The sequence below is a fragment of the Phascolarctos cinereus genome, unplaced genomic scaffold (genome assembly GCF_003287225.1).
Source record: "Phascolarctos cinereus isolate Bilbo 61053 unplaced genomic scaffold, phaCin_HiC Scaffold_9;HRSCAF=440, whole genome shotgun sequence".
NCBI classification, from domain to species: domain Eukaryota; kingdom Metazoa; phylum Chordata; class Mammalia; order Diprotodontia; family Phascolarctidae; genus Phascolarctos; species Phascolarctos cinereus.
In genome coordinates this window covers 7,804,518-7,828,393 of record NW_027556402.1, presented here as the reverse complement: position 1 = coordinate 7,828,393, position 23,876 = coordinate 7,804,518, and the positions used below count along the sequence as shown (strand labels likewise).

The window sequence follows — 23,876 nt, the reverse complement described above, 5'->3', positions numbered from 1 at the left end:
CCCTGGGAGAAACTCACCAGTGGGAGAAGGGGGCTGGAGGGTGGAGGGATGTTCCAGGATGAGAAAGTCCCAGGCTCTGAGGGAAGTTCCGGGGCAACAAGACAGCTGAGCATTTATTAGCTATCACTCTGCAAAGTCATTTAACCTCTGCTTCAGTTTCCTCATCTGTAAATAAAAGGGTTGGGCATGGTAACCTCTCAGGTCAAAACCTATGATACTACCATCAGTGGCAGCAGCAGCAGCATCCTCATTGCCAAGATTCAGAAGTTAAGTTGATGGGAATGCTTCATGAATCATATGCTTTGTTCTAGTAAGTCACAGATATTAGCCCCAGTCCCAGTTCTTGATGCAAAGAATGAGTCCATCAAGAAGGAGGATCTATCCAGAAGACTTCAAACCTATGTTTGTGTGAGAGAAGGTTGACTTCAGAGCAGGGGAAGCCAGATGGTCCCCTGGACCAGGGATTCTTCAGGCTTTTCATTACTATCTCTTCCACTTTTCACTTCTAAGCACATGCTTTCTCTCCTAGGATCCATCCATCCATCCATCCATCCATCTATCCATCCACCCATCCATCCATCCATCCATCCATCCATCCATCCATCCATCCATCCATCCATCCATCCATCCATCCGTTTGCTGTTTTCAAATACTTACTGTATCTAGAGCTCTAGGTCAGATTCTGAGGGCAATACAGAGTTCAGATAAGAAATAGTTTCTACACTAAATCAGTTAAGCATTTATCATGCTGCTGCTATGTACTGGGTCCCATTCTTGACCTCATGGAGCTTTCATTGTACATGCACATATATAGCCACATACCAAACTCATCCCAACAAGATACAAGGTAGCTTAGAAAGGGAAGGCACTAACCACACACAGAAGATGGAGCTTGAGCTAAGGCTTGAAGGGAACTAGTGATTCTAAGAGGTGGAGGGGAGGAAGGGAAGAGAATTCCACATATGTCTGACAGCTGGGGCAAAGGTATAAGGTGGGCCATGAGGTAACATGTATGAAGATCAGCAAAAAAGGCAAGTATGGCAGGACCAGAGGTGGAGAACTTCACAGAACATTTGTTCTATGAAGTTTGGATTCAGTCAAAGGGCCATACTTGAGGACCTAGAGGGCCACATGTGGCCTTGAGGTCCCAGTTCCCCACCCCTGGGCTGTATGGTTGGGGGGGAATGATAAAGAAGGCTGGAAATGTCAGGTGGGGCTTCAAATGCCAGAGAGAGATTATATTTCATACTAGAGGCAATAGGGAGCCATTGAATGTTTTACAAAGTAGGAGAATGATAGTCAGGCTTATGCTTTAGGAAAATCATGTGGGTGGCTAGATGGAGGATGGATTGCAGTGGTGAGAGATGAGACAGGGAGATAATTAAGAGGCTATCACCATCCAGAAAGAGGTGTTGAGGGTGTGGACCAGAGTAGCGGCTATGTGAGCTGACAGATGGGAACGTATGCTAGAAATTCAGGAATATCACTAAAGCAACTTTGCAGGCTAGGAGCAACTGCAGCTGTGGAATAAAGGAGAGACTTCTATGGTCCCAGCTCACAACTAGCACAGTTTTCTCCTGTATATCCCCGTAGTTCATTCCTTAAAGGACCTTGGGATACCTAGTACCCATCCAGGCTGCTGATTGCTTAGAGCAGATGGGAGTTATCAATGCTGTTCCTTTTGATGAGATGGAGGAAACCACTGGGTGCTCTGCAACTGCTTCCCAAGTTCCTCAGTGCCTTACCAACTGGCCTTTCTGATGGTCCCCAGACCCATTGCACTGTTATGTGACAGCAATAAAACCTAAACAACTTTGGGCCTTCCTCTGCACCCTTAGGACTTAATTGTTGGGCTGCTGAACTTTCTTTAGATGTTATCTTCCCACATTAGGGTGTGAGTTCCTAAAGAGCAAGGACTATCTTAAGTTTTCATGTTTCTGTACCCAACACACAATGCACCATTTGGCACATGGTAAGCTCTTATGAAGCATTTTTTTTCCCTCATTCATTCGCAGTGGAAAATAATTTTGTTTGACATGTTGAGCTTGATATTCTGATACTAATTGCAGGAGAAAATACCCTCCCAGCAGGATGCTGACCACGTCTGCCTAACCCTAACCTCATTCAATAATTTTAAAGATTCCTTGAATTGAGGGGCCTGGGCAGTAGCAGACCATGTGTAGTTGGTGGATGAAAGAGGTAGGTTGGTAGAGGGAGAAAGAATTGGATATGTAGATAGGTCAGCCAAATGTAGAAAGATACTACCTGAACCCATGAAATGTCACCAAGGGAGAGAGTGTTGAGTTGGAAGAGAAAGGGGCCCGGGATGGAGTCTAAAGGATTGGGCCATAGATGATGTTCCAGCAAAGGAGACTGAGAAGGAAGAGTCAGATAGGAAGGAGGAGAGCCAGGAGAGAGTGGTGCTGAACACTCTGAGAGAAGACAGAGTACGCAGAGTGTAGTCAACAGTGGTAAAAGCTATAGAAATGTCAAGAAGAATGAGGACTGAACATTGGGCATTAGATGTAAACAGTTAAGAAATCTTGGGATAGACGTGGTGGTGGAACCCTATATCCTCTTACTAGAATGCCAAAGGAGTTCTGAACAGCATTAAGGCTAAGGCTGAGTGTGCTCTTATTAAATCCAGTATCAATATGGGGAGTCCCCAGAAGCAGGATGCTGAGGGTGTGCAGTGCTGCTTAAGGAAGGGAAAACCATCCCAAGATGGAAATGAAAGAGAGAGAGAGAGAGAGAGAGAGAGAGAGAGAGAGAGAGAGAGAGAGAGAGAGAGAGAGAGAGGTGTGATTTCCTGCAATAGTATTGAACAGACCCAGAATAAAAGTGGAGAAGGAAAATGCTTGGATTGGCTCAGGACTGAACGTTGGCAGGATGTGACCAGCTTGTTTTTTAAATTCTTAGTAGACTGAATTTAAGGATACAAGGAGTTCAAGGTTAGAAGGCTGCATCCAATAGAAGTGCCCAACTATGTAGTCCAGATTAGGAGAGAATGTGAGGCTGCAGATGGGGTCATTGGCTGGGAAAACAGGGAGGGATGGATTGGCTGGAGGTCACAGTGAAATGAGGAATAGTTTAGTGAGGAATTAGTCCAAGGGAGAAATGGAAGGACAAGAAAACAAACCCCATATGTGCATTTCTACATGTCTGTGCAAAATAAAATAAAATGTATTTTTAAAAAGTCAGTTTCTGCTTGTACCAATGCTTTCGAAAAAAAAAAGAAAAAGAAAAACAGAACCATCAATGAGCCAGTGTTTAAAGGATTAGGGAAGGAGAAATGGAAGCATTGGAATAATAATAATAAAAAAAACCTGCCTAGAAAGCTTATTTATAACAGGTGAAAACAAGCCTAGGTTCTCTGATCCCTCTTCTCCAAACCAATATTTTATAGCCTTAAAAATCCTGAAGAATGAAGCCTTTGACGATGAAGTTTCCTGTGAATACTAACTGTATCTCTCCTGCCCATGAGTATACAATCTATAAAACAACCACCATTACCCAAATCTATCCATAGTCATAAAAAAGACCCAAAAGAAACCATGTATAGTATTACATCATCTTATAAGCAAATATTTATTAAGTGTATGCTATGAACAAGACTGTACACTTACTGGAGATAAAACGATGATGCAGTCTGTGACCTTACTGAGATTACATTCTCCTGAAAGGGGAGAGAGGAACATGTTCAAAAATAAATTTTATAGTATTAGTAAAAATAAAAATAATTATCAGTTGTGTGGCACTTTAGTAGTTGAATCCTGGGGCCAGAGAGAAAAAGACAGTTGAGGGTGGAGAGAACACTCAGCTTGGAGGGAATCAGGAAGTGCTTCTGGGGGGCTATCACTTCATCAAGGTTTGGCAGGAGGAGGACTTTTGTAGGTAGAGATGAGGAGGGCATGCATTTCAGACAAATAGGTAATCTAGTCTATAGATAGAGGGTTGGACTTGGAATCAGAAAGACCTGAATTCACATCCTGCCCCAGACACTTAACTGTATCCCTTTGGACAACTGCATACCTTTTCTTATCTATATAATGATGATAATAGTAGCACCTGTAAGAGTGGTCAACCTATGTGAAAGACTTTGTGAATCTTAACGTGCTCTAGAAATGTCCTTATTGTGAGATTAGATATGCTTCACAACTTCAGCCCTTGTTGCTTATAGATTTAAGATGAATTCCGTGAGTTTGTGTCGTAACCTGCTAGGGAGACAGTGCAGCGTTCTGGACAGTGGTGTCGCTGGACTCGGAATCAGGAAGACTTTGGTTTAAACCCTGCCTTAGACACTTAATACCCAATGACTCTGGCCAAGTCACTCAAAGTCTCTGGTCTTCAGTTCCATCGTCTAAAAAATGAGGAGATTGGACTCAATGGCTTCTGTGGCGACTTCAACTCTCAGTCTCATCTCCCTAATCTGTAAAATAAGGATGGTAGCCCCTGCCTCACAAGCCTGTTGTGAGGATCAAAGAATACATGTAAGGTACTTCACAAACCATAAGGTTCTGCGTCTAAATGCTAGCTATGATGATGCTGATGGTGCTGCTGCTGCTGCTGTAATGATGGTGGTGATGATGATGGTGATTCTAAGGCTCCAGTTCTTTGGAGGTGGGGGAGCAACAAAAGAAATGAAAGATGAAGCCCCTATTCTTGACTTTCTGCAGCCTTTGCTACTATGGGTCACCCCCTCTTCCTGGATACTTTCTCCTCCCTTGCCTTCCTCAGCCTTACTCTTGAATAGTTCTCCCTCTCCTGGCCACTTGCCCAACTACTCTTTCTCTTGGCTACTTTTGGTGAGCCTTCCTCCTTGTCCTCCCCCCCTCCATTAGCAGTGTGTGCCCCACCCCAATCTGTCCTGTGTAATCCTTTCTCATTCTATTCTATCCCTTGACCTCATTAGTTCACATAAGTTCAATTTCACCTCCATGCACCCAACTTCCAGATGTGGCTGTCCAGCCTGAATCTCCCACTTGAGTTCTACGTCTACATCACTGTCTGCTTGCTGGATATCTATACTTGCATAGCTTCTCGGTTTTTCAAACTCTCCATTTCAAAAACAGAACTCATCTTTCTCTTCAAATTTATAGTTGATCTGGCCTTGGAGTCAGGAGGACCTGAGTTCAAATCTGACCTCAGATACTTAATACTTACTAGCTGTATGACCCTGGGCAAGTCACTTAACCCCTATTGCCTCATACAAAAACAAAAACAAAAATGCCAAAAAAAAAAACCCAAAACAAAAAAAATTACAAATTTATAGTTGAGGAAACTGAGGCAAACAGAGATTAAGTGACTTGCCTAGGGTCACACAGCTAGTGAGTGGTGCTACTTGCCCCATGGTACCTCTTCTGGTCTCCCCAGCCAAAAGGTCTTCTTTCCTTCCTCAGATTTTCCTCGAATACTTTCACTAGGCTCTTTCTTTTGCTCTTATCACACTCTCCACTTTCCTGGCTTTTACTTATCTTTTTATTTGTTATGTCATTTCCAGTGGAGTGTAATCTCCTAGAAGGTAAGGGATTTCCCCTCCCTCCCATCTTTGTATTACCTAAGCATGAGGCCTTTCAATTGACAGTTACTAAAGACATGTGTTTTCAATGGAATTTAATTTCAAGAAGAGTAGGCCTTCTAGCTCTGTTAAGTAGTTAGCAGTATGACTCTGGTGAGGTCCTTTACTCTGTCTAGGCTTCAGGTTCCTCCTCCACAAAATGGGGGTGGTGGTAAAACTAGAGGGTCTCCCTGAGGTAGCTTCTAGCTTTAGAATTCAGTGAGTTCCAGCTGGGGAGTCACTTTCATGTGTATAGGGACTGAAATCTACCTAAGATTTCTCTTATAGAATGCCTAGTTCTTGAGGGTAAGGATTGCTTCCTTTCATACCTTGGTAGTGTTATTCCCCAGCATAGTGCCTTCCACCCAGTATGTACTTGATAAATTATTGTTGAATTGAATCTGGATTATACAGAATCCCTACCATGTTTGTTGCTGTTCCCCTATATCACAGTCGTTCCCTTCCCTATCCCTTTGGAGATGCTGCTGTTGGTGGCATTTTTCTCAAGGTCAGCCTATGGTAAAGGCTTCCCTTTCATGAGTAAAGGAGCACTTTCCTACCATCTCCTTGCAGATCTGGCAGAAGAATGCTTGGTTTGTGCCTCCAAATGCTGGCTATTGCAGAGAGGGCAGACCTAGGTCCACTCTGTACCTTTCTAGTGTTGTTTCTGGAGCTGGACGACTGTTGCTCAGCTACAAGGCACCTCACCCTTAGCACAAATCAAGCACAAAGTCTGCCCCTGTGACTGGCTGTTTGAGGTGCCAGCCATGGATTTTGTATATATATTTTTTTCTTTTTGGTTTTTAACCAAAGCATATGTACTCATCTGAGGATAGCACATCCGTTCTTTTCTGTCAGTGGTATGCATGGATTTATTATTTTAATGGAAACCTAGTGAAGTTTAGCATAGTGACCTTGTTTTTCAAACCAGTAAAGACGATCCTTTATGGCTTTCTAGGATGTGGAATAGTAATGATACAGGGAGAAATTTAGGCAATGTAAAGATAAAATTCATCAGTAAATTTATTTTCAAAAATCTCAGTGCTTCTGATTCTGAGACCCCTTGCCTGGGGGTTATGGACACAGTAATTTTTTTTTTCAATTCCTTCCTCATTCCAGAATTCTAAATGATTTAGTTTTTTCTATGGGATCCTGTTCAGTAATTAGACATTAAGCAGCAGATCAATTTGATTTTGGACCATTTAGGAAGACAAGAGCTTGAGTCTTTGATTGGCATTATATTTATCTAACATTTCCCCAGGGATTCCAACCTCCATGAAATTGTAGAAAGCAAATACTGCCACACCTTTTTTTTTGTGCAGCAGAGTTGTTCGTCATCAACACCATTGATGTAGTGATTGTACTAATGCCTTTTCAATGTCATTCCTGTGTAGGGTGAAAAGTTTGGCCCATTTGCTGGAGAGAAGAAAATGCTTCAGGATTTGGATGGAAGTATGGACTACAGGTTGATGTGGGAGGTGAGGACAAGGTGGTTGTTTTATTTAGGTATTTGTAAATAAAAATCAAGGCACAGAAGGTATTTTGGAGAATTTAAATGTAAAATAATTCTAGGGTCAAAGATTAAGATATAATTCCTGCTTTTCTTAGTTCGTTCAGTTTCATGTTAAAAAATGTGTATGATCTTACACACACACACACACACACACACACACACACACACAAACACATGACTGCTGAGCTGCTAATGTGATTATTCTTGTAATAACATATTGCTGGATTCTGGTTCTTGCTGCTTTTTGCTAAATCTGAACTCAGCCATAACTACTCCCAGGTAACTTATTCATAGATAACTCCCACATCAGTAACAAGTCTTTTTTTCTCAGTTAAAATATAATCAATTTTGTTTTGTGTCTTTGGGTATATGTGTGCATATGTTTGGGGTGTGGGCACTTGCCATTCCCAATACCTACCAATTCTTTTCCCTAGAGCGTGGGCACGATATAAAGTCACAAGACTCCTACCAGTAATGGGCTTCTTTTCCTTCCTCCTGCAGCATGATTTTCCACATATTTTTCTCTTTCCTCATCTTTTTACACCTTTGCATTGAGGTCACAAAAAATCAGAGTGCAAGTTGATTTACTGTGGAGGCTCTTCTTTATACAATTTCTCTACCTCTTCATCCTCAGAAATGGATGTCAGTATATCAGCAGCAATCATTTCCATGGTCTCTTTTTGCCAATGCATATCGTTAGTACTGAAATGGTTGATGAACAATTATTTCACCCCTTGTTGCCTTTGGCTATATGGTAGAACTCCACTCCACTAACTCCTTTTTTTTTTTTGGTTTTCCCAAAGAGTAACTGTAAGCTATCCTTCAGTTAGCTGAATATTCCTTCTTTCTTCTAGCTTCATTTATAATAAGGATGTCAAGATTGGTATGTTTAAACCCTTCTGGCAAAATGTGCACTTGTTTGTCATTGGACAGGAATTTTATATTTAAAGGTACGAATCAACAAATTAAATTTGGTTTAAAAGTTTGTCCCAAATGGTATGAAAACTGTTTAATTCTCAATACCCTCTGCCCTGTTTCTCGCCACTCTGTCATCATTACTGTAGGAATGGAAGGGAACAAATTTGAGTGCCATTTTGTATTTTTTTTAAATTTTATTATTGGTATGGGCAAAATACATTACCAGCAGCTGCCCACCCTGCTGATCATGAACCTCACTGAATCACGTTGTGTTTCTATCAATAAATGTAGTGTCCCATATGAAACACACTTTTGCTTTTTGTGAACTTTGGTTGCCTTCTTTCCACCTCCATCACTGTTAACCCATTCTTTGTGTTCTTCCTTTTTCTGTATGGTGATGACCATATTCTGATTTTCTCTGTTAAAATAGGTTCATGTATTGATCTCTGTGTCAAGGGCCCTTCCAGCTTTAAACATATGATCTTATGAATGTATGTACTTGTAGTTTCTATAATCATTTGATTCTTGATTTCTATGCTCTTATTTTAAATAAATAAATCTGGCATCTAAGATATGAAGAAATGTTAAAAATCAAAATAAAGTAAAATGTATTTTGTTGAGATATTGTAACTGTGGGATTGAGATTCTTTGATTTGATGCCTTTCAGGTATTGTATTCATGAACACATCCTGTAAAGGGAAGGGAGTGGGAAACAAAGAGAAATCTGTGACTCCTGATATTTTGTAGCAGCTTGGTCAAGTTTCCATAGAAGTGGAGGGCATATTTAAATGATGGACTAAGAGAAAAGTTAAAAATGCTCAAGTTCAGATTAGTTGTAATGCCCATCCTTCTGCCACTTATGATCTATTAGGGGAAATCAAACACAAGCACAGATAACCATAATAACCATAATAATGAGAGTAATATAGCATTGTGAGCCTATAGATATTTACATCCTAATGTTTCAATGAAACTAGAAAAAACAGTTATTTTATTTGCTTGTGTAACAGTCTTTAAAGCCTTATGTATAAAAGAATAGCAACAGCATAGCAGTTTAAAATTAATTTGGTATTTGAGCTCTGTTGGGAAAAAAATGAGAACAAGATGATAATTATGAAGAGAGTAGCTTACATTCATTTAGCATTTTGAGAGATATAAAGTGCTTTTCACACAGTGTTTCATTTGGCTGATTCCCACAACATCCCAGTAACACATAACATCCCAAGATAAGTACATCAGAAAGATACAATACTAGGTACTTTTTGAGTTCTTCGGTGGAAAGGCCTTGTAGATCAGCCAAGCTGAAAGAGAACACTTGGAACACCTCAGTGAGTCAGTCAACAAGTATTTCTTCTAGAAGACTTACTGTCTTCTAGACACTATGGCAAAGGCAAAAAATAAATAGCCCTTGCCCTCACAGAGCATACATTTTAAAGAGAGGAAGATGATATGTCAGTAGCTGGGTAGTATCTGAGTATTCTTGAAAGAATGGGTAGAAATTCAGAGGGAGGGGATGAGAGAGGAAGTAGGGCATTTCAGGTACAAGAAATATATAAACAAGCCCATGGAGGTGGGGCACTGATGAGACCATTTTGGCTGGAGCAGAGTTCATGGAAAAGGAATATGAGATAAGGCTCAAAAGGTGAACTGCTTCCATATTTTGGAGGGTCTAGAAAGCCATCCAGAAGATTTCAAATTTTCCTCAAGGCTATAAGAAGCCATTGAAGTGTTTTTAGGAAGATGAGTGAGGTTACTACAAGGAAGATTATTCCGCCATTGATGTGAATGATGGATTGGGGTAGATAGTATCCGCAGGAAGATCTGTTAGGTATTCTAAAACACAAGAGAAAGGAAGCTGGAATTACTTATCAACATGTATTCTTCCTCTCTCCACTCTTACTAGTACCAGTGATTCAGGATTAATATGAGCATGGTTTGACACTTGCCATATGTTTTATGACCTGTCCGGTGGGTGATTATGATTTAAAAATCATTATTTTTAATATAGATGTGGCTTCTCAATGACTTTACATTCTTGTTTGCATCTAGAAGACAATGGCTGTTCTTGGGTGATAAATGGTTACTGTTTTTGATTGGATGGGGCTGTCGGACCCCAGGCCTGAGAGCTGGTGGCCAACTGAAGGTCTGTTCTGGGGGTGGCCCTTTGCCTTTATCCCGGGTGATTTGTTTACATTTCTCTCTTTCCTTCCCCTGTCTCTGAACACCTTCAGCTGTCCTGCTGCTGTGGAATCAGCTCCAGGCTCCCAAGAGGCTTAATTTTTTAGGACAAATGTTTTTAATTTCCCAGAATCCTTGCTTGCTCCTTCTTGTTTATAGTGGTCCTTTAGGTGTTTGTGACATGGAAAGTCCTTGTCCAAATGGTTTTGTTTTGCAGATGATAACATTCTGTTTTCTTCAGGTCCAAATGAAATGGTTTAGTCAAGAACATTGATTGAATTGGCCACCCAGGAAGCCCTGTAGACTACCAAGCCCTGGCATGGAGCTGCCAAGGTCAATGGCTCCCTATTGCTTTCAGGATCAAATCCAAATGCCTCGAAGCTTAGCATAGAAAGCCCTCTGTAGTCTACCTCCCCACTCATCCAGTTCTTTTTGTTCTTACTTCATATCAGTCCTCTTCATATAATTTCCACTCCAGTCCATTTGGCTGTTTCTATACATGGCATTCAATGCCTTTTTTTGTTTTTGTTTTTACCAGATATCCCCATACTTTGAATGCACTTCTTCTCTCCTCCTCTGACTCATAGAACCATTAGCATCTTTCAAAGACAGCTCCGGTGCCACATCCCATGTGAGGCCTTCCTTGATCTCTCCAGTGGCTAGTACTATCTGCCTTTTGAGATATTTTTTTGTATTATGGAATCATAGATTGAAAGTTGAGTGAGACCTTAAAGGTTATAGGGATCCCAGATAGACAACTGGAAGGCTACCTAGTCTGGAGTTCATCAAATCTTCCACACTGTCACATTTTCAGAGGGAGAAATGAAGGCCCAGAGAAATTTAATGATTTGAACAGTATTACAATGCTAGTAAATGTCTGAGGCAAGGTTCAAACTTGGGTCTTCTTTATTCCAAGATCAGCACTCTAGCCGCCATATTGCAGCACTTCCATTCCTTTGTATTTAATTTTCTTTGTACCTGCTGTATCCATCCAGTAGAAGGTAAGTTTCTCAAGGGCAGAGAGTGTGTTTTTTTAATCCATCCACCTTATCTAGCACAGTACTTGGTACAAGAGAGTTGACAGGTAAATGTTTGCTCAATTAAATTGACCCTTTTGTCTGTGATGAGGTTTTAGAACAAAAGTGACATGGTCAATTTCAGGCCTGGCCCAATATGAATTGGATTTACTTATGACTCTCAGGAGGGCTTTGGGACAACTGGACTATAATTTGGCTGGTTTCTAGGTAGCCTCCCATGCACGCTGGCTGGTGGTTAAAGTCTAGCACCAGAAATGTGACTTAGAAGTATTGTTGGGATCCATGGCATAGAGGTTGGGTTTAAAAACAAACAAACAAACAAACAACAAACAAACTGGTTTTGGTGGAATACTTTTGTTCTGTTAATGGTACTGCTTACACCTGGTACCAAACTTTGGCCATTCCTTCCTTCATAGAGGAATTAGGATACGTATTGCAGGAAAACTTTGAGTCTTTGATCATGTATATCCTCTTAAAGACTTAAATTCTGCCAAAGTTTCCTTTATGCATTTCTAGAATCAATTATAATGTCTACTATTCATGACAATTGTTATTCAGAGTGGGAGAGTTAATTTTTGTTGTTCAATTGTTTTAGTCATCTCTGATTCTACATGACTCCATTTGAGGTATTCTTGGCAAAGATAATGGAGTGGTTTGCCATTTCCTTCCCAGATCATTTTACAGATGAGGAAACTAAGGCAAACAGAGTTAAGTGACCAGGGTAACACAGCTGGTAAGTGTCTGAGGCCGGATTTGAACTCAGGTAAAGGCTGGACACTATCCATTACATCACCTAGCTGCCCAGAGGGGTTAATAAAATATCATTAAGATCGTTTGGCAACATATAAGTATAGTACTTTTTTATATTTTTACATGGAGTTATATGATGGGTTGCAAATAATGGGAAAATGGATTTCAAGAAAATGTGTGATTTCCAATGAATGCTACATTTGGAGTCAGAGGATCTGGGTTTGAATTCAGACTCTTGTTAGCCATGTGACCTTGGGCAAATAGTTGGATGTTTGGGGGTGTTAGCTTCTTTTATAAAATGAGGAGGTTGGAGTCAATGACCTCTAAGGTCCCTTCTTTCTAGAATACTGTGACTTTGGGTCCTTATTTAACATTAGGAAGGATGAGAAGCAGTGTAAAATGAAGGGCTGGGCTACATCTCTAAGATCCTTCCTAGGTCTTAGATTTTATGATTCCATGACAGAGGACATGTCTGATTTTATGGGAACAAGTCATTTTTGTTCTCTCTCTCCCTTTGTTTTTCTTGACAATTTAAAACACATTTACAGCATTTGAGCTTTTGGAAATCAATGCAGATTGTTTTTAATTAGGATGGCCCTCTATTTGGTTTGTTTTGGGGATGAGGTGGGGATTGGATGATGCTTTTGGTTAAGTAAGATGCAAAGGAAAAGTTGGTTGATTTTTGCTTGTCAAAATAATATATTTCAGAAAGGTTATGACATTACTACTATTGAGCCAAATCTATTTCTCTCTTAAGGCTATTTAAGTAGAGTTAAACTGTGGAAGGTTTTATAATGGATGAATTAATGAATGAAAAATCATTTATTAAATGCTTATTGTATACTGGGCACTGTAATCAGCATTAGGAATACAAAGATAAATAAATAACTCCTACCTTCATGTAGCTCCAATTTGAATAGGGGAAGGCAACATATTATAGGGAAATAATGGTTGAAGAGCTGTGTCTTGGGTAGGGAAGCCAGATCATATGGTGACTGGATATTAATCATTTGTCATGGAAAAATGGTAAATGTTTAAGGATCATTGAATATTTTTTCAGGTTCAGACCATGTACATTATCTGGAAAACAGCCTTGTTAGGTACTGGAAGGCTCATGAACAGAAGTTTGGCCTTTAGTTGGTACTTTTTTTTTTCTTTTTTGGGGACCATACCAAACCTATTGAAGAAATGAAACAGTGTCACACCTGCTTGCCACATTTTGGACAGCCATATGTATTAGCTTGTCAACAGTCATGTCCAATGTAAGGTTTGGTTTTCTTTTTAGTACTAAAACAATTTTTCCTCCTGATTTGTTTCTGTCTGGCTTTTGGCCACCAAGAAAGTAAGATATTAGCATAGAACACATTTGGAGATTTTCTGAAGATTTTAACCCAGGTTGTTCTTATTTCTTGGAATGGTCTGAATCTGAGTTTGATTTAATTGAAGGCAATCTGTGAGTAGCCTGGGGTTAAAAACTGATGCCAGGCCAGGAATAAAACATCAGCTGGTTTACAGATGTTGGAATCCAGGTCAGGAGATGGAGAGTAAATCGAAAATCCCATCACGAAGGAAGAGTGTCAGGGGTGCTCAGGAATTATCTGAGACTTAGTGAGGACAACCAAGGACAACAAATGTGAATTCTTACTTGGTTTTGTTTTTTGTCTGTTCATTTCTGTAGTTCTATTGGGGAAAAGAAGAGGATCAGAAAACAGGCAGGGCCACTGCCCAGGGTGAATGGGAACAATGGAAATGAATAGAGAGAGAAGGTGGATACATTCTCTAATTTTCCTTGTTTTTTCTCTAAAACATTCTTAAGGAGACTGATTTCAGGCCCGGAAAAAAAAAAGAATAAAAATGGCTTAAAGGTTGTTGAAGCCCAGTTGAAGGAAAGTAGGGAGATAATAAGAGAGTACAATAGGTGCTCTTGAGAAATTCAAGTCATCTGGGTGAATGATAAGTATCCCAGGGTGCTGGGCTAGGGGTGGGTGGGTGGGGGAGGGAGCAAAGAGCTGAAACCAAACCAAACTCATAGAGGTGGTTGCTGAATCATTTTTAGTTGCCTTTGAAAACACAGATGACAGAAATGTCATGAACCTTGAAAAGGGAAAATCTCACAGTTTCCACAAAGGAAGTTAGGTTCATGAGTTGGACTCATATTCCTGGGAAAATTCTGGAATGTATTATTAAAAAGTAAGAATAATAGATATCGCTTATATATCACTTTAATGTTTACAAAGTGCTTTATAAATATTATCTCATTTTATCTTGCAACAACCCTTTTTGCACTATTTTTGCACTTTTTTATTTGTACTTTTTCATTTATTCATTTGCATTTTTGCACTATTATTATTGCCATTTTTAGATGAGGAAACTGAGTCAAGGAGAAGTGATTTGCTCAAGGTCAAGAGGTGTAAGTATGAGGCTGGATTTGAATTCAGGGCTTCTTCATTCAGCTTCCAACACTCTACTATACAACCAAGCAGCATCTGGCTCTCATGAGAATTTAGTAAGAAGAGTGTTGAATGAATGGGTGGGTGGATGAATGAAGGAAAATACCATTTATTAGTTACTTGGTATATACAAAGTACTATGCTAATAGTACTAAAGATCACAAAATAGAAGCATAAATTGATGGGAACACATTGTATCACATTAAAGTCCTTTTTTAATGGGATATTCAGACTGGTTGATCAGGGGATCATAGCAGCATGGATTTATAGCTAGAATGGACCTGGAAAATCATTATAATCCCCTCATTTTGTAGATCAGGAGCTCAGACCCAAGGATGGTTAAATAACTTGCTCAAGGCTGCCCATCCCCAGTTTCCCATTGGCCCACACTCCACATAACCAACTTGTTGCCAAGTCTTGTCATAATCACCTTATACCAGCTCTCATACATGTCTTCTTCTTTCCTCTGACATAGTCACCACCCTCACTCAGACCCCAATCACCTCCACTCTGGGTTTTTGCAAAGGCTTCCTATTTTTGTCTCCCTGCCTCAAGGCTCTGTCCTCTCCAATCTGTCCTCCCATCATTAGCCAAATAAATTTACTTTTTTTGTGGCTTATTGTTATTAACATCTAAAACAATTTGAGTTCTAAATTCTCTTTATCACTCCCACCCCTCCTTTGCCCAGATATACAATATATCAATTATACGAGTGAAATTATACAAAACATATTTCCATATTAGTAACACTGCAAAAGAGCAAGAAAAATAAAGTGAGAAAAGTATATTTCAATTTGTACTCAGAGTTCATCAGTTCTCTCTGGAGGTAGTATTTTTCATCATGAGTCCCTTGGAATTGTCTTGGGTCATTGCGCTGATCAGGATAGCTAAGTCTTTCACAGTTAATCATCCTTACAATATTGCAGTTACTGTGTGCAACAATCTCTTGGTTCTGCTCATTTCATTTTGCATCTCTTTATATATGTCTTGCAAAGTTTTTCTGAAACTTTCCCTCTTATCATTTCTTATAGCACAGTCTATCGCAATCATGTCACAGCTTGTTCAGCTATTCCCCATCTCATGGGCATCCCCTAAATTTTCAATTCTTTACCACCACAAAAGAACTGCTATTGATATTTTTGTTTGTATAGGTGCTTTTCCTTTTTCTTTGATCTTTCTGGAATGCGAACCCAGTAGTGATATTGCTGGATCAAACTGGCATACACAATCTTATAGCCCTTTGGGCATAGTTCCCAATTGTTCTCCAGAAGGGTTGGATTAGTTGACACCTCCACCAAAAGTTCAATTGTGTATCCATTTTCCCTATCCCTTCCAGTATTTGCCATTTCTGATAGGTGTCAGGTGGTTTGCATGTCTAATCAATTGTGATTTAGAGCATTTTTTTTTTAATGTGGCTGGAGATAGCTTTGATTTCTTCCTCTGAAAACTACCTGTTCATATCCCTTGACTGTTTACCAATTGGGGAGTGGCTGTCATGTTTGTAAATTTGATTCAGTTCTCTATATATTTGAGAAATGGGGTCTTTATCATAGAAATTTGCTATAGAATTTTTGATTCATTATCTATGATATCTTTTAGCAAAACACAGTTTCCCTGCTCATCTCTCTTAATTGGGTCTATTTTTGCTTCTGCTTTGTCTGACCTCTTGATTACACAGCAATTTTCTCAAAGTGCAGCTCTGATCATGGAACTCCCCTAGCCAGGATACTCCAGTGGTTCCACGTGGCAAATGGGATCAAACACAGACTCTTGTTGCATCTCAGTCCCTTCACAATCTGGCTCCATCCCGCCTTTGCCCTTGTTACCTTTGACCCCCCATTCATATGGACTTCAGGCCTGCCAAATTGACCTTCCTGCGGCTCTCACCCGCAATATTCTATCTCTCGTCTTTTGCACAGACTATGCTATATGCCATTATCAGAGTGGATCTTCTCCTTACCTTCAGTTCTTAGCATTCCCAGCTTCCTTCAAAACTCTGATCAAGAGTCATTTGATACATGACCTGTTTCCTGATCCTCCCAGTTATTAGTGCTTCCTCTCCTCCCCACCAATTATCTTGTATTTATTTAGTTGCTAGTCTGCCCTGTGAATAGAACATTGGCCTTGGAGTTAGAAAGACCTGAGTTCAAATCTAGCTTTAGATACTTCCTAGCTGTGTGACCCAAGGCAAGTCACTTAAGCTCTGTCTGCCTCCATTTCCTCATCCATAAAATGGGGATAATCCTAACACCTGTGTCCCAGGGTTGTTGTGAGGATCAAATATATAATGTTTGTAAAATCCTTCACAAACCTGTATAAATGTCAGGTATTACTGCTATTGTATGTACATATTTTCTCCTTAGCATGTAAACACCTGACCATTTTTGGGCTGTGATGTCTTCTTTAGGTCACTCAGCTCAGGAAACATTTCACTTTTTCATACACAAGAGAAGTTAAATAAATCCTGTGAGGGCAGAGACTGTTTTGGATTTTGTCTTTGTATCACTGGGACCTTGTGTGGTACCTTGTGCATAGGAAGAGCTTAATAAGCACCTGTGGGCTAGAACTGGATTCAAGAATTATTTTCTAGGGTCAGAATCTGGCTTTTTTCTTTCTTTATCCCCTATTTCATGAGGACAAAATTCCTTGAGTGACTAAAGCCTTGTTCTGAGGTTAGCCAGTGACCTTTACACTGGACATTTGGTTTACTTTTTTTCTCTCCTTTTGTCTTTGCATACCCATCACCTAACTCAGTGCTGTTGTATAGTAGGAACTTAATAAATAATTGCCAATTGATGTACAATAAGTGACAAAGGCTAGATTTGAACTCCGGTCTTCTCTCTCCAAATCTAAAGCTCTTTCTACCACAGACTGTTCTTGATACAGTTTTCCTAGATTTTAGTAAAGTGTATGATAAAGTTTCCTTGCTATTCCTCTAAACAAAATGGAAGGACAGTTGGATTTGGAGATGGTTGAGTGATCCCACTGTAAGCCATGATAAATGGTTCAAAGTTAGCCTAGGAGGCAGAATCTAATAGAGTGCCACAGAAATCTCTCCTTGGCCCCATGTAGTTTAACATTTTTGAAAGGACTTGGATAAAGGCAGAGATGATGTATACTAATTTGCATATGACCCACAGTTAGGCAGGATGGCTACTATACTGTTGGACAACCAGGATAGAATGTTTTTGATAGGTTAGAACTCCAGACTGAATTTAAAGAAATGAAATCTCACAGGGATAAATGTAAAGCTTTATACTTGTGAGGTTGATTTTGTGAAGGATAAGATGATGGAGGAATAGGCATTTGTTGGTCTGATAAAAGGCTAGGATTTTGGTGGCTCAATGGGAGTGTAACAGGAAGGCCAGAAAAGCGAAAACAATCTCGATTGCATCATGGAGTATAGCAGATGGGTCAAACTCATGGCCCAGTGAACTCCTTAATCCAGCCTCAACGAAATGAAAATGTAATTGGGAAATGTTTAACAAAATAATACAAATGCAATAAAGCATAGAGAATGTTAATCTATGATCTTATAAGTCAATATGTGGGCTTCAGGGATCCCTTTCTATTTGAGTTTGATACCACCAGTGTATTATATTAGGGAAACAATAGTCTCATCATATTAGAGCACATCTGAAGTACCTAGTTCATTTTAGGGAGGTATTTTTGTAGTTGTTCAGTCATTTCAGTCATTTCTGACTCTTTATGGGCCCATCTGAGGATTTCTTGGCAAAGATACTGGAGTGGTTTGCCATTTCCTTCTTTAGCTTTTTTTTTTTTTTAACCTGTGAGGAAACTGAAGCAAACAGGGTTAAATGACTTGCCCAGGGTCATACAGCTAGTAAGTGTCTGAGACCAGATTTAAATTCAGAAAGATAAGTCTTCCTGACTCCAGGCCTGGCACCTTATCCATCGAGCCACCTAGCTGGAGGTATATTTTAGGAATATTTTACCATATTTTAGGAAGACAGTCCACAGTAGGATAACCAGGATGACAAAGGGCTTTGAGATCATGCTATGAGAATTAAATGAGGGGAAGATATGTGGCGCAGTGGATAGAGCACCACTTCTGAATTCAGGAGGACCTGAATTCAAATCCAGCCTCAGACACACAACACTTACTAGCTGGGTGACCCTGGGCAAGTCACTGAACACCATTGACTAGCAAAAAAAAAAAGAATTAGATAAAAATCTTGGGATATTTCTCCTGGAGAAGAGTTGTGGGTTTTTTTTTTTTTGAGGGAGGGATAGGATAATTATTTTTGTAGACTTAAAAGCTGTTGTAGAGCCACAGAATTTTGTTTGATCTTTTTTAGTTCCAGAAGGAAGAACTAAGAACCTTATTTGGCTGCTACAAAAAAAGGACAGTCTTAATTTTTTGTTAAATCTCCTTAACAATTAGATTGTTACAGCTAGCTAGAAGCTTCTCTAACAACAGAAGGATTTAAGAAAAGCTAGTTACCTTCTTGCTGGGTACATTGTAGAGGTCCTTCTTACTTACTTATCTTTGGCCTCTGACGTCTTTTCCAAAGCCGAACAGCTGGTCAACTGAGGGCTAGAGTAGGCTAGCTAGGCTACTGTTATGACTGTGATGCTCATTATGATGTGGGTTAATGACCTAGGGCTTGGGTCATCCAGCTCCTACACACAGAGCAAAATCGCTGGTCATTTCCACTAACATAGAGAGACTTTGGGTGGCAAATCTTTCAAAGGATTGTATATTTATTGTCCAAGGACCAGCATGACTAAATTTGGAGATGGTCATCAACTAAAAGTTGGCCACTAGGCACATGATATTTTTGGCTACAAAAATTCCATGGAACGACTTACCAAGCCTTGGAGGAATCAGTGGAGAGAGGACAGAAATGAATGTAATTTGGGATGTTTGAAGTTTTGGAGTATGACTGCAGTGGTATAGTACATGAAAAGAAAATGGTAAGAAATGTATTTTGGAACAGAATATGGTTTCCTTCTTATGAAGGTCACTTGAGGTTCAGAAATGAAATCTTCCATTTATTCTAAAACAGTTTCAATGCAGCTATACATGTGTTCTGCTTTCTTACTGCCAAACTTGTGCTTTTGACCTCTGGATTGGTGGGGCTGCTTTTCATAGGAGTTAATTTTGGAAATATTTTTTTCTACCAGCAAAGCATTATGTCTTTCCCCCCAGAATTTTAATTTTAATATTTTATTAGTCTGAATTTGACATAATGTGAACATTTACATACAAAAAGGACCAGAAAAGTAGATTACATATGTATATATATATATATATATACACACACATATATATATATATATATATATATATAACTATGAGTCTATTATTTAAAGTATTTTGAAGTATGTAAAATATTCAAAACATTAGCTCCAAAACTGTCCTGTTTGTCTCTCTCTGCCTGTCAACTTTCTTCTGTTCACATATTGAATTTTAAAATTCTATATGCTCACACAATATAGATACATGTAAATATACAGGCACACATGCACATACAAGTACACACGCGCACATGCATACACACATGTGCATGTATACATACATGTGTATGCATGCATTTGTACATTCATACACACATATGTATATGTCTTTTCTCTTCTGCTCTTTTTTTGTGGGGGCATCATTCTCTCTAATTTGTTAGTCCCACTCAAATTTCATATTCCAAAAGGAAAAGCAAACAAATAAAAATGCCTCCCTTGAAACAGCTACGTATAGCAATAACAAAAACAACCACACCCTAAAATACACAGTCACCATGTGTGCAAATGTATGTCTCCTTCTGCCCTGTGTCCCTTACCTCTCTGCCAGTGGATGAGAGGTATACTTTGCCATTGGCTCTTTGGAATTGTGATTGGTCATTGCATTAATCTGTGTTTTTAAGTCTTCTCCAATTGTGTTCTTTCCAAAGCGATAGTTACGTTTAGGAGGTGACCAGTGGATTCTCTGCCCCCCCTCCCCGCCCTTTTCCTCAGGTTCTAATAGATCTGGAAAGTTTTAATTTTGATTTCTTGAAATATGATCTCCAGGTTTTTGGTTTGGATGTGGTTAGCAGGGAGACTGGCTGTTCAATGATCTCTCCTTCCACTATATTCCAGATCAGTTGTTTTTGATAGTAGATGCCTTGCATTTTCTTCAACTTATGTTTATCTTCCAATAGAAGGACATGAGGTGGCACAATGGTTAGTGTGATGGGCTTGGAATCAGAAACACATGGGTCCAAGTCCTATCTCCAGCATGTCCCAGCTGTGATTATGGGCAAGTCTTTCAGTCTCCTTGGTCTGTGAAAAACAGTGACTAACAGCAAGTGCTCAGGGCTTTTGTGAGAATCAAGTCACATAATACATATGAAGTGCTTTGCCAACTTGAAAGCGCTATATAAATGTAAGGATGATGATTATTGTTCTAATCTTTCTTGCTTCATTGGATTCTTTCTGCCCCGTCCTAATTTTCTGGGAGTCTATGACATGAGTAAAATTTTTCACCATGTGTTGTAAATTATGTATTCTTTTCCCTGTTCTTTATTCCAGAACTCTTGTTTCAATTATACAGATGTCCCAAAAGTCTTAGAGCATTTTGAAGCTTTAATATGGCTTGGTCACAAGCTGACTGTACTTAGTGTAGACTGCATTAAAACTTTTCGGACACTTTTGTCATTTTTTTTTCAAAGTCTCTCCCTTCATTTCTTTCAGCCACTGTTGGCATCGTTGTGACCAAACATTAAAAAAAAATTAATCTGAGTCTCTGCTTGTACTTGTAAAGTTACTTTTGTGCTTCTGGGCTTACCCCTTGGGTGTCTTTTGCCCCATAGCATTTCTTCATTATATCTAGTGTCTTTTATTACTAATATCTCTAGCCCTATTCCTTGTTTGGGAATCTGTTCCAGAACCCGGCCCTGCCATCTCTCATACTCTAAGATTGGGTGATTGGGTCTCGTTCAGTTGTAACCTCAACTTCCCGAGCTTCTCCAGATGACTTCTACCTGTCTTAATGTGTCTTCACTCAGAGCACCGGTAGATTTTAGGCCCCACAGGCTCATCCCAGATCAGATTGCTTTAGTCTCCAGGCCTACTGGATCAAACTTGATCAGAGTGCTCTGACCCTCAGGCTTCAATGGAGTGTGCTCTATTGCCTGACCATTTCTGTTCTCTTCCTTCTCACTCTCCTCCTTTTCAGGAGGTACTGAAGGGCTCCAGCTCCCTGGAGCAGCCATGTTCGGAGTACTGAGCGCTGCAGGCTTCAGATAGCCCTGGAACATTGCAGGCTTGAATGCTGGGAGAGGTTTACCAGCAATTTACATGTTCTGCTGGTTTCCCTGGCAAGATCTCTCTCTCTCTCTCTCTCTCTCTCTCTCTCTCTCTCTCTCTCTCTCTCTCTCTCTTTCATCCTAAAAAGGAGGTTAGTATTGTTATCATTCATTCTGGTGTCTCTCTTAGACCTTTGCTGCAGTAAGTATGGGAGACCTCTGCTCCTTTATGCTGTTTCACATAGAGATTTAAAACAGAAATACTCTCAGCATTATGTCTTCCTGAAAAAGACAGTTCTATTAGTTCACATTTCATGGTTCCTAGGATCATACATTTAGTGCCAGAAAGCACCTTGGATGTGGTCTTAAAAGCAGGTCTTGTACATAATGAGACCATGATTCTATGTTGGTTGGGGGCAGGGGGTGTTAAGTGGTGAAGGTACAGCCCTATAATTTGTAGAAGACCTTTTCCTGATCTGAAATTCTGAAGGCAGATTGCTTAGAATGGTCAATATTTGCACAGTTCCTCTGGCCACAGTGCCATGACATCCTGTATTTTCCTGGCCAGGCTATGGACCTTCAAAGGATTCCAGGAAGAAATAAATTATACACCATTTTAGGGATTTTGAAGGGTAGTGACTGAATGATTAGATTTTTCTGTCAATATATCTTCTGTTAGCATTGACATAAGGAGTTCTACAATGACTATGTTGTAGATCAAATGTAATCATGTATGTATGTGGTTCTGCTATTTGTTGATTTTTCCTTCATCTGTGCTCCATGGGCTACATATTTTTAGACTTGAATATGTTCAACTACTTTATGTCAGAAGAAGACCCAGAATGAATTAGGATTGTAAAACCATGTTTGAATAACATCTTGTCCAAATTTAGAATGTGGATAGAGTTATTTCCATTAGATATTTATTAATCCCCTGCTATGTGTGAGGAACCATACGAGATACTGTGTCTTCCTGAAGAACTTTGGAATCAGTTGTGAGACATAGGAGATGCTGGCATAGGACCACCCAGCATGGTACGCTCATCTCAAAGAAGGTATTGTGCTCTATGAGCTAATCAGAATTTCAGTAGCTCAAAAGAAATGTGAGATGCACACATTTTGAGACATTGCCACTCCAAATGTTTATGTGGAATATTTGTGCCTTACCTGCAGTAGACCTGAGCTGGTATTGGTTCGATCAGTCACAGTCAGACAAACTGTGCTTTGACCCAAACTTGGTGATGTCATTTTGGTCCTCTCCAAGAATAAAGAAGAACCACCAGCAACCATCTGGGTACCATGCAACACACTGAAATGAAGATGACATGGCCTCTGCCTTCACAGAGATTTTAGTCCAGAAGGGAGATAAGCTATGGATAAAAAGAAGTCCGCTGTGAGGTAGATTGTGATATAGTACCATAAATGGCAATGATCTGGGAGTACCGAGGGAGGAGAGTTGACATTCAGCTAGGAGGATCAGTAGAGGGGGTGGCATGGAAGTTTTAACTTGAATGAAGAACAGAAAATGTGTAGCAAAGGAAACATTTTGAGCAAAAGCTGGAAAATGAGAAAATGTAGAAATGTCTAAGGAATGTGCAATAATTTATGGAGACTAGTAGTTCTTGAAGACTAGATGTGGGAGATGAAGCTCAAGAGAAGTTGGAACCACATTGTGAATGACCTTGAATGCCATCATGAGGGCACTCTGTAGGAAATTGCAGAAAGCTTTTGGATCATGACTTAACATGATCCCAGATTAGTACTGGATTAGAAAGAGGCTAATTGAAACAGAAATCATGATAAGTATGGCTTGAAGTAGAGCAGCAGGAGGGAAAAGGAAGAAATAGTCATATGTCCCAGAAATTATATCTTGCTGACTGGTGCCTCTCTGGATGTAGAGGGATGAGAAGGAGTTAAGGAGCTGGAAAGGACATTCATGGTCATTCAGAACCCTTCATTGTACATAGAAACTTAAATTGTCAAGAAGTTAAATGAGTTTCTTTTATATCCCCAACATTCATTCATTCATTCATTCATTCATTCATTCATTCATTCATCACTGTTGTAGTTTTATCTACTTCGAAATTAGGGCAGTAAGAATACAGCTTCTCGTTCCCAGTTGAGTTCTCCTTGACCTTTCCTCCCATTGGCCCCCCCAGCTAGGACTGTCACTGCCTACAGGTGGGCCCCATTGTGAGTCTTTGTGACTTCAGGTCTACTATGTTATTT

General features: G+C 39.7%; 1 protein-coding gene and 1 long non-coding RNA gene across 2 annotated transcripts in view; one reads left to right on the top strand and one right to left on the bottom strand.

Moving 5' to 3' along the window:
* PRDM5 (PR/SET domain 5) overlaps positions 1 to 23,876 on the top strand; it is a 181,208-nt gene that overhangs the window by 1,824 nt on the left and 155,508 nt on the right. Inside the window, 1 exon segment of the mRNA XM_021008339.2 lies at positions 6,952 to 7,035. Within this exon segment, the coding sequence (XP_020863998.1) occupies positions 6,952 to 7,035 (84 nt within the window).
* Positions 24 to 18,943, bottom strand: LOC144455146 (uncharacterized). The gene is made up of 3 exons (XR_013483828.1): positions 18,869 to 18,943; positions 3,627 to 3,676; positions 24 to 165 (listed from the first exon to the last, which is right to left on the bottom strand). It is a non-coding gene; the product is annotated as an uncharacterized LOC144455146 (long non-coding RNA).